The sequence below is a fragment of the Equus caballus genome, chromosome 24 (genome assembly GCF_041296265.1).
Source record: "Equus caballus isolate H_3958 breed thoroughbred chromosome 24, TB-T2T, whole genome shotgun sequence".
Classification (NCBI taxonomy): domain Eukaryota; kingdom Metazoa; phylum Chordata; class Mammalia; order Perissodactyla; family Equidae; genus Equus; species Equus caballus.
In genome coordinates this window covers 59,714,377-59,725,639 of record NC_091707.1, presented here as the reverse complement: position 1 = coordinate 59,725,639, position 11,263 = coordinate 59,714,377, and the positions used below count along the sequence as shown (strand labels likewise).

The window sequence follows — 11,263 nt, the reverse complement described above, 5'->3', positions numbered from 1 at the left end:
ACCTGGCATCCAAAACCACAGGAGGAAAACAGCAACAACTGTATTTCATTATCTAATCTGGTTTCCAGATGGGTCTGTCTTAGGAGATGAGCAGAGACATTACCAGGCTGGACACCCTGTACAGCCTCGAGAATTCACACTTCCTCCTAACTCAGCTAACCCAGTAAGGATTTCCTTCTACAGCCTCAAGAAATTACCAGAGAAGGAAAGAAACAAACATGGCAACAAAAAGAGAGAATTTTTTACAGGACCATGCAGACGTGCTTCAGGCCTGATAAGCAATGCACAGTGCCTATTGGAGCACAAGTGCCACTGCTCCAGAATAAGCATCAATTAGCCATTGAGCATGGGAAAACATGATGTCATGGGGAAAAAAACTTTTAGAAACTTTCTCCCACAGTGGCTCATAAAGCCTATGCTTGTGCAATATACACAAAGTATAATCCTGGGAAACCACTTCCTGGGTCACAAAGCCACTTTCCCCTTCCTAAGGGACCCTCGGAGGTATGGCCATTGGACTTTGTTCAGATGCCACCATCTCAAGGATGTAAATGTCTTAGTGATGATCTGTGCGATCTCACACTGGGTTAAGGCTTTTCCTTGCAGAAGAGCAATGGCCTTAACAGTAGATAAATTATTGTTGGAAAGGGTAGTTCTTGTTTGGGGAATTCCTACCGAGTTATACAGTGACTGGGTAAGTCGTTTTGCAAGACAAATAATGAAACCTACTTGCGACATTTGGCCAAATAATGCAACATTTTAACTAATAGAACAATCAAAACTCGATTGGAAAAGCTTTCAGAAGCATTTCATCTCTCATAGCCAAAAGCTCTCCTGCTAGAGCTCCTCAATCTTAGATCTACACATTTTGGTAAAAATCAGCTGTCTCATTTTGAAACAATAAGAAGATGACCTATGCAATTACAATTAATACATACCTCTGTTTATACCTGTTAATATATACCTCTATGCTTGTCCACTATTTACCCCCAGTGCACAAAACTGGGCAAGATAATGGGATAAAAGCCCAGCACTGAGGGACATGATGGACCAGGGCAGGCTGCAACCACCCTGGCACCGAGGGACAATGTTTAGATCATCAATGCTTTCTACCAAAACATTGTTGATCAAAGGGGGAAAATAATGAATAAATGAAGAGCAATAACAAGGGTTAATATATTGAGGTACAGGAGGAATCTATTTGTTTTACAACTCATTTAGCATGAGCTTGTCTTTCTAGAAAGGCCTGAAGTGGTCTGTCAAGCATGCATTGTACATCTGCTGCAAACATTCACAATGTCCCAAAGGCGAGAATGATGCCCTTAAACTTATCCTCCCCCATATTGGCATTTCTTTATGGGTAAGCATTTCTTCCCAGAAACTAAGGATTAGTTACTAACCGACCCTGCTCATCTTTTGACCACTAACTTGCTGTGCTAGGAAAGCATCTCGTGACTGTAGTCAAAGGGATATTCCTGTCAAATGTGATGTATGTTGCTTTGTTCCAAGACAGTATAGAACCGCTCTGTACACCCCACTTCTTCAAAGTGCTCCCTTCTTTTGTGAAGGTTGTTGTCCGGGCTATATAGTCCTCAGATTGGCTCATTTAATAAACTCACCCCACTTTTGATTTATACACTGACTGTGGATTATTTGCATCAACAGTTCCTGACTAGAAATTATGGAGATGAACATGCTCCTAAAGCAACTACAGCAATGCTAACAACTTGCAGAGCTGGTGACCAGTTGCCCATGTTGTGAACTGAGGGTGGCCTGTTGTACGTGGGACAGGTGGCAGAACCACGTGGGCACCATGGAGGCTGAGCTGAGCTGGAGGAGCAGGGAGTGTGCGGTGGTTTATCACGAATTCTTTCTTGGAGGGACCAGAGGGCACTCCCTTCACCAAGGCTGCGGCCGATGACATTTTGCAAAGTGGCCACAGCAACATTCCCAGGACCACAGGCTCCTCCATCACCTGGCCCTGCCCCATGCAGAGGTTCACTTACCTCACCAGACCCCAGGGTACCTATGTGACTGACTCCATGGGGACAGGGCCACTGAGGGACCACCACTGGGTCTCTGAGAGCAGGACCTAAGGAGACAGGGCTCCTCCTGGGAGTCAGGCCTGGGCACTACTCAGCGTGGGGAATCCCCACGGAAAGATCAGGAAGATAGAGGGGAACAAGGGCTCCCGCCCAGCCCAGGCGCTGGACTCCAGGCGGAGCCTTCCAGCCCCTCACTGATGCGAGTGGAGCAGAGAGGAGCGCCCCCGCCCACAGAGCCTGGTGCTGCCTGCAGGCCACCAACACAGGAGCAAACCAGCGGAGTAGCTGCAGAAGCCACTCTCTGTGGGGTGGCCCACAGCACACCCATGAACCACCGGACACGGTATGGGACCTGGACGTGGGCGCTGCTGTGAAAAACCCCAGCTGTGGAAAGTGGCATGAGGACCTGCCAGCAGGGGAGGCGGAGGGACCCGGAGGAGACCATTGGAGGACGTGGGTGGCTCCGGGGACACCGTTGGCCAAAGGGTGCTGCAGACAGCAATGGGCAGGAGGGCCAACTCCCCTCCTACATCTAAGGGCACCTCCTAGAACGTTCACTTCCTAGAGCCTTGGACTCTGCTCTCGGCCCACCTAAGGAGCCACAGCATAAGCCCCTGTCCATTAACCTTTGGAAAGAGCCATGCCCACCCTTGCATCTAGTCACTTTCCTGGCCCCTGGCAATTCTAGGGTGGGGACCACCATGCCCCCAGGGATCCCCAATTCAAGGCCTAACATGGAAGAGACAGGATGGCCCAGAGGTGCACACCAAGCCTTGGGTGAGTCGTGGCACTATAAGATGCAAGACACTGAGGGTCCGTGTCCCCCCACCCACAGACAGCTGGGTCCTGGCCCACACACGGGAGGACAAGGACAGCACACTGTCTCTCAGACGGAGGAGACCTTTGGGTCCCAGTGACCACCATGGACTCTGTCCTTGCACATAGACTTCTGTCTGTCCCCAGAGGACAGCTGTGCCTCGAAGGATAGCTTATCTCAGACCCTGGGTGCTACCACCCTTGAGTCAGAGATCTTACCACAAATGGAGCCAGAGAGGGAGGGAGGGAAGAGGCAGGGACCCAGAGGAAGACGGCTTTCTACTCGGGGGGCTGTCCTGGCCGGAGGACAGGATGAGGCCCTGGGCTGGGCTGCGGGCTGTGAGCAGGTCAGCCTGTGTCAACACTGCACGCTGACCGGGGCAGGGGGAGGTTTCGTCTGGGGTGTGGGGACCAGATGGCTCAGGTGAGAGGCCCGGGCGCCCCTGCCTGCGGCAGGGCCATCAGGCACAACTCCTGTGGGAGCCAGAAAGTGAAGAACAACACATGCGCCCAGGCTTCCTGCGCTCTCCCCTGGGTCCTGGGCACCTGTGTCCCACGCACCCACCTGAGGCAGCCTTGGCCACATCTGTACTCCCCCCAGGCTCTCTAAGACAGAAACCACCCAGAAGAAAAGGGAACTTCAGGAAGCAAGCGGTGCCCCCTGGTTTCAGTCCCGTTCTTAGTCTTTGCAGGGCTGTCGGGAGGGCGTTCCCACCTCTGGGAACGGGCTATGAACTCCTAGGAGTGGCCAGTGGAGACAGGGCTCAGGGTTGCAAGGAGCGATATGTGCCCGGGGCCAGAGCAGGGGCGTGGGGGGAGCTCCTCGGAGACCCAGGCTGGGCTGTGCAGGAGCCGCCTCCACGGCCCCGACCCTCGGTGAGTGGGGTCCCCACGGAGCAGGGGGAAGGGAGTGGAGTGGAGGCCGTGAAACTGGTCACAAGAGCTCCAGAGAGCCTAGACACCTAGGGACGACTCTGAGGGGCTCGAGCAGCTGAGCCAGCACGGGGCAGGGCAGGCTGCCCACAGGCCACGATGCCAACCCAACACTGGCCTCAGGGAGCCACGGGCAGGGCGCAACCATACCAACAGGGCTGGACACGCCAGAGGCCATGGACGTCAACTGGGTGGGAGGATGCAGAGCCTTCGAGGAACATGATGGCCTGGAGGCCAGAAGCCTGAGGGCTGCGCTTGGCCAGCTGTGCTGAGGGCAGGACCAGCCAGGAGCTGAGCTGCTGCAGCACGGACGCCAGGATGGACAGATGGGTTTGAGCACAGAGAGGGGGCTGGCTCAGACAGGGTAGGAAAAGGACCTCTAGGTGGCCTAAGGGTCCTGTCCAGGCCAAGGAGCTGGCTCGAGCTCCAGGGCAGGGCCTACGGGGACAGTCGCGGGGTCCTGGGCTACGACTGGGACCAAGGGCAGCAGGTGAGCCAGGAGCAGAGCCTGAGGGGCCAGCGGGGACTCCCGGTGCTCAGAACTCAGATCGCACAGGGCTGGGCAGGAGCTCAGCAGCTACAGGCAGGCATCGGGAGCCAGGCAGTGAGGGTCTGATCTGGAGCACAAACCGGGGCTGCAAGGCAGGGAGCTGGGGGATGAGGGCAGGCTGCCCCAGCAATGGAGGGAGCACAGTCCCGAGGGGGCTTCCGAGGGCAGTGCGGCACAATGAGAGGGCAAGGCCCGGCTGGGGCCAGGAGCTCCTCCAGGAGGGGACCACGGCAGGCTGGGGCTCTGCCAGGGGAGAGCTGGCCAGAGAAAGGATGGGCACCTGTGGCTCCAGGAGGCAAAGCCCAGTGCTGGGAAAGGAGTGTGGCCAGGATGGAGGGTGAACCTGGGCTGAGGGCACTGGGAGATGTAGGAGGGGCAGAGGCAGCCCTGGGCTGAGCTCAGGGACCTGAGCTGTGAAGAGGGGACCATACGACAGGAGGGGCAGAGAGATGTTATCGACCTGGAGCCCCAGGGTCAAGGGGCTGAGCAGCTACAGGTGAGCAAGGGCAGTCAGGAGAGCACAAGAGGCAAGGGGCTGCCCAGGAGGTCCGGGAAAACAGACATAGCAGCTACAGGAGAGCAGGGCAGTTGGGAGTGCAGGAGGTGCAGGGGGCTGCCCAGGAACTCTGGGGGAGCAGGCAGAGCAGCTACAGGTGAGCAGGGGCAGGTGTGAGGGCTGGAGGGGCAGGGGGCAGCCAAGGAGCTCTGGGGGAGCAGGCAGAGCAGCTACAGGTGAGCAGGGGCCGGTGGGAGGGCTGGAGGGGCAGGGGGCAGCCCAGGAGCTCCAGGGGAGCAGGCAGAGCAGCTACAGGTGAGCAGGGGCAGGTGGGAGGGCAGGAGGGGCAGGAGGCTTCCCAGGAGCTCCGGGGGAGCAGGCAGAGCAGCTACAGGTGAGCAGTGGCAGGAGCGAGGGCTGGAGGGGCAGGGGGCTGCCCTGGCTCTTAGGGGAGGAAGGGCACTGGGCCTGAGCTATTCAGAGCCCTCAAGAGGTCAGACCTGAGCAGGCACAGGGAGCAGGGAGAGCTGCTGGCTAAGGGGCCTCAGGTGAGGCTGAGCAGGAGCAAGAGTGTGAGCTGCTGGAGTGGCCGGGTTGGTGCTCCTTGGAATGGATGGGGGACTCTGGGTTGGGATGTCTCTGGTGTTGAAGGTGCAGGGGCCCATCCCTGGGGAGATCCAGTGGGATGCAGTTCTTGTGTCCAGGGGCACCAGTCCTGTTCTGGTGCTTGTGGGGTCTTGGGACAGGAGGGGTAGACATGTGGAAGCAATGTAGGGTGACCCAGGGCAGTGGACCTGGCAGAGGGAAGAGCGAGCGGCTCCTTGGGGCCTGAGCCAGGGCTGCCAGCCTGGGGAGAGGCCTGGCAGGGCTCTGGAGCTGAGCAGACAGGACTCGGGGTCAGAAGGGACAGGCCGGGCCCGGACATGTGGGTAAAGGCTGCACCCAAGCCCGTACGGGGGCCTGGGGAGGCTGGCACCTAGAGGAGAGGAGCGCCGAGGGCTCCCACCTGCGCCCAGGGGCCGGCTGTGCTAGGGAAGGACCACGGCTGGAGGAGGGCTCTGCAGTGAGCAAGGAGCTGGACAGGCCCAAGAGCAGGGAGGGCGGAGGGCAGGCGGCGCTGGCAGGGAGGGGCCGGAGGTGAGCTCAGGAAGCCCGGCCAGGATGACCTGAGTGGGGAGGGGGCCCAGAGGCAGACGCAGGAGGCTGGGCTGGGGGCCCACAGAGAAGGGAAGGGAGGGGGACAAGGAGACTCCCAGGGACGGGGTCCAGGACAGGGAAGGGGTCCAGGGAAGGGACGGGGTCCAGGACAGGGAAGGGATGGGGTTCAGGACAGGGATGGGGTCCAGGGCAGGGACACGTTCCAGAGCAAGGACAGTGTCAGGTCCGGGACGGGGACCAGGGCAGCGTCAGAGAGAAGGGCCCACGTTGCAGTGGCTGCAGAACTGACTCAAAAGACACGGGGCCTGGTGAGCAGAGACAGGCCGTGGTGAGGGCTGGGCGGAGGGCTGGGAGCTAACACAGGCATGTGGGGCAGAGGCCCACCACACCTGAGGAGGGGCCACTCACCCAGGGCCAGGCCAGGCTTAGTTGATAGGACAGAGGGCTTTGCGAACCAGCAAAAGCCCCCCGGGAGCAGCAGTCTCTGGTCAGGGCTCAGAGAGGGCCTCGGTCAGTCTGCCCACCCATTGGAGGCCTCAGCAAGTACAAGGGGACAGGGGCCTCGAAGGGACTCTAATCCAGGTGGTGATGCTGTGCTGACCGGGTGACCAGTCCAGAGCCCGTGGCTGCAGAGTCACCAGCCCAGGGGGACAGGGAGCCACGCAGGGCATTTAGTCTGAAGACTATCCGGAAGCACATAGGCGCTGGACTCAGCAGTGCTCAGGCCTGGGCACCTGACGCCCTCCCCGGACCCTCACAGGGGAAGGCCCTGGTGTAACATGCCTCCTCTCCTGCAGCCTCCACCACGGCCCCAAAGGTCTTCCCGCTGGCCTCGCACTCTGCGGCCACATCTGGCTCCACGGTGGCCCTGGGCTGCCTGGTCTCCAGCTACTTCCCAGAGCCGGTGACCGTGTCCTGGAACTCAGGAGCCCTGACCAGCGGCGTGCACACCTTCCCGTCCGTCCTGCAGTCCTCGGGGCTCTACTCCCTCAGCAGCATGGTGACCGTGCCTGCCAGCAGCTTGAAGAGCCAGACCTACATCTGCAACGTAGCCCACCCGGCCAGCAGCACCAAGGTGGACAAGAAAATCGGTGAGAGGAGGGGCTGCAGGGAGGGCATTTCCTGCGAGACAGGCCAGGCTCTGCCCTCCTGCCTGGACCCCAGGACGGCGGGGGAGGCCTCCTGAGCAAAGTGAGGGGTCCTCTGGGCGTTTCTGCCTTGCCCAGAGCAGGGGCAGGCTGGACAACCCTAACCCAGCCCCTCGGGCCACGGTGGGCGCACGCTGGTGTCAGAGCTTCCAAAACCTGGCCCTGATGTCAGCTCACCCCAAGGTCTCCTCTCTCCACCCTCGGTAACACCTATCTGTTCTCTCTGCAGTCATAAAAGAGTGTAACGGCTGCCCCGCAGGTGAGTCAGCTGGGCCTCGGCCTCCACCCCCAGGAGGTGGCCGGAGCACAGGCGTGGCCCACAGGGGACAAGGGCTCAAGAGGAGGCTCACCCAAGTGCTGACCCCGCCCATTGCTATGTCTCCCCCCAGAATGTCTCGGAGTTGGGCCTTCCGTGTTCATCTTCCCCCCGAAGCCCAAGGACGTCCTCATGATCTCCCGAACACCCACGGTCACCTGTGTGGTGGTGGACGTGGGCCACGACTTCCCCGATGTCCAGTTCAACTGGTACGTGGATGGGGTGGAGACGCACACAGCCACAACAGAGCCAAAGCAGGAGCAGTTCAACAGCACTTACCGCGTGGTCAGCATCCTCGCCATCCAGCACAAGGACTGGCTGTCCGGAAAGGAGTTCAAGTGTAAGGTCAACAACAAAGCCCTCCCAGCCCCTGTAGAGAGGACCATCTCCAAGCCCACAGGTAAGGGCAGGGCAGATGGGCACAGGGAGGGTACCACCCAGGAGGGATGGTCTGTGCTGACTCCTGTGCCCACAGGGCAGCCCCGGGAGCCGCAGGTGTATGTCCTGGCCCCACACCGGGATGAGCTGTCCAAGAACAAGGTCAGCGTGACCTGCCTGGTCAAGGACTTCTACCCAACTGACATTGACATCGAGTGGAAGAGCAACGGGCAGCCAGAGCCGGAGGCCAAGTACAGCACCACCCCAGCCCAGCTGGACAGCGACGGGTCCTACTTCCTGTACAGCAAGCTCACTGTGGAGACTAACAGGTGGCAGCAGGGAACGACATTCACGTGTGCGGTGATGCACGAGGCTCTCCACAATCACTACACGGAGAAATCCGTCTCCAAGTCTCCCGGTAAATGAGCCACACGCCCAGCAACCAGCAAGCCATCCCTCCCTCCCCATGGGCTCTCCAGGTCCCACAAGGAGACCTGAGCCCCCACCCTGGTGTACATACCTCCTGGGCACCCAGCATGAAATAAAGCACCCAGCATGGCCCTGGGACCCTGCGACGCGGTCGTGGTTCTTTCTGAGGCAGAGCTCTGGCACTTGGCCAGGCCTGCAGGCAGCGGGGCAGCCAGGCTCCAAGGCCACATTGTCACTATTACAGAGAGTGGGTCCCATTCGGATCAGACCCAGGGTGTGGGAACCTGTGCAGGCCGCCCAGGAGAGCAGGAGGGGCTGCCGAGCGGGCAAGGGCCTCGTCAGAGGCGGCAGCTCCTCTGGGCCGCCCTCCTGCCAGCAGCAGCTCGGGGCTGGAGGGTGGCCAGGGAACAGGAGAAGCCCCTCCAGAGCCATCAGGGAAATGCTCCTCCTCTGTAGGAGCCCGAGCTGTGGGACCATGGCCCATCCTTGTCCCCAGGATCCCTGTCCACTGGGTCACTCAAGAGCTCTGCCTGGTGGCTCTGGCCCGCACGAGAGGCTTGCAGGCCCATGGTGTGGGGACAGGCCCTCTTTTGCCCTCGGGCACTCCAAGATCAGGCCCCCACCCTCCCGCAGGCGAGGGGGCTCTGCCTGACCTTGTCCTGCCTGGGGCCAGGCCTGTCCACTCGAGGGGACACTTCAGGTCCCCAAGGAGCCAAAGCAGGTGGCCTTGAGTGCCCAGGGAGGGACCGTCCCTGATGGCCATGTGGGCACTGAGCCCAGACCCATTGAAAACAAGCCCCTCTCACTGAGCAGTGCCAACCCACACACCAGCTCCACACATCCGCACACCAGTGCACACAAGCACACACACACACACACACACAGAGCTGGCCTTACACACTGGGGCCTCACACAAGGGCAACCTGCACATGCCCAACAGAGCAAGGAGCCCACTCTCCTAAACCCTCAGCCTGGACACCAGCGGGTCCCCACTCCCTCCCATGACCCACGGGCTGCCCAGTGCTCGTCCTCACACTGACCACATGACCAGCTCTGACAACTTGCCCTCTGCTTCCCCGGGGCACATACCCCCACCCTAACACACAGAAACCCCCACACCCAGCTGTCCCCAGCACTCCCACGGCTCAGGCACTGGGGACACATCCAATCCTGTCTCGGCCCTTCCCCGGGGCAGGGGCCAAGCTGCCCACAGGCTCTGCTGACCCTGCCGTCCTCGGGGCCTGGTCCCCAGGAGAGAGGAGGCAGGGCCTGAGCCTCCATCCTGCAGGTCTTGGGTGCCTTCTGCCTAAAGGGCCCAGTGCAGGGCAGAGCAGAGGAGATGGTTGGTCCCCCACTGGCCTGGCTGAGACCTGGGTCCGGAGTGACTGGCCAAGACTTGGGGTCCCAGCTGGAGGAAAGAGGGGTTGAGCTTGGTGCCCAGACACTGACCTCAGGACCCGCTGGCCCAGCCCAGCTGAGGGATCCAACCTGCCCTGCCCACTCTGCCACTCAGAGAGTCCCCACCCTGCAGGCCCCGCTGGCCCTGCCCAGCCCCCTCGGGCAGGCACAGCACTGACTACCCGCTCCCTGTGCAGAGATGGTCCTGGACGAGAACTGTACCGAGACCCAGGACGGGGAGCTGGACGGGCTGTGGACCACCATTTCCATCTTCATCACGCTCTTCCTGCTCAGCGTGTGCTACAGCGCCACCGTCACCGTCTACAAGGTGGGCCAGGCCGTCCCCACATCGTCCCTTCTCTGTCACCATGCTGTCCCCACACTGTCCTCACCATGTCCCCACTCTGTCATCTTGCTACCTCATCACTATTCCCCCCATCTCCAAATTGACACTTGGCTGTTCCAACATTATCTCCACGCTGTCCTTCACTGTCCCTATGCTGTCCCTCCACTGTGCCCTCACTGTTCACTGTCTACTCTGTCTCCTCTTTGTCCCCACCATGTCCCCTTGCTGTCCCCCCGTGACCACCCACTGTGAGGTGGCCCGGGTGCAGGGAAGGCAGGCCCTGGCGGAGGCCAGCATTGGGTCCAGGCCACGCTCACCCCTGGCCCGCCCACCATCACGTGGCCCGGGTGCAGGGAAGGCAGGCCCTGGCGGAGGCCGGCGTTGGGTCCAGGCCACGCTCACCCCTGGCCCGCCCGCTGCAGGTGAAATGGATCTTCTCCTCGGTGGTGGAGCTGAAGCGGACGATCGTCCCCGACTACAGGAACATGATCGGGCAGGCAGCCTAGGGCCACTCCACCTGGGCGGGTGTCCATGGCCGCCCCAGACTGTAGACGGCATCCACGTCCAGCCGTTCATGCTGCTCAGCCGCCATGCAGACCTGCTCCTCTGCTTCTGACCTCACCAAATGCTGACCTACTGCCCTGTGACCTCATGGCCACCACTACCTGCACCTCGCCTTCTGGCCTCAAGCCACCGGAGGCTGCATCCTGCCCCCTGACGCCCAGTGGAGAACAGAGGAGACGGCAGTTGTAACCCTGAGCAGAGCTACTGGAAGCCCATGGGCCCACGTACAGCAGCCATTAAGAGTTGATGGGGCCATGTGGACACTGCAGCATTGGGGCGGAGAATCCCTCACCGGGACTGCCCTAGGTTGGCATGTCGGTCACCATGGACGATGTGGAGGGCCGGCCTTCCCATGGCCGTCTGGGCAGGGACAGGCCAGCATGCAAACAGCATCTCTGCCAGGCTCCAGGACGCGGGGTGCCGGAAGGAGATGCCTGGTTTCAGATCCTGGAGTGGGAGCATCTGCCCCAGGCCCCGGAGGCCTCGGGGCCATCGTCCACCAGCAGGGAAGCTTCCGGATGTGCCCCTCACGGTCACTCAGATCACGGCCACCTGAGTAGACTGCTGGAAGAGGGCCTGTGCCCACAACCGCAGCAGGACCCCTGGAGGGTGGAGGTGGCATCACCTGGGAAGAGTCCATATCTGGCCAGAGGGCCTCCTGGGGAGGGGCCCGAGTCCCCTTCCAC

The 11,263-nt window shown here is 60.6% G+C and overlaps 1 gene segment (V, D, J or C); it reads left to right on the top strand.

Moving 5' to 3' along the window:
* The first annotated feature begins 3,465 nt into the window (after window positions 1-3,465).
* Window positions 3,466-8,415, top strand: LOC138920575 (immunoglobulin gamma-1 heavy chain-like). The segment is given in 5 exon segments: window positions 3,466-3,737; window positions 6,796-7,089; window positions 7,376-7,405; window positions 7,536-7,862; window positions 7,938-8,415. Coding segments are annotated over 4 exon segments (780 nt in total).
* The last annotated feature ends 2,848 nt before the right edge of the window (window positions 8,416-11,263 follow it).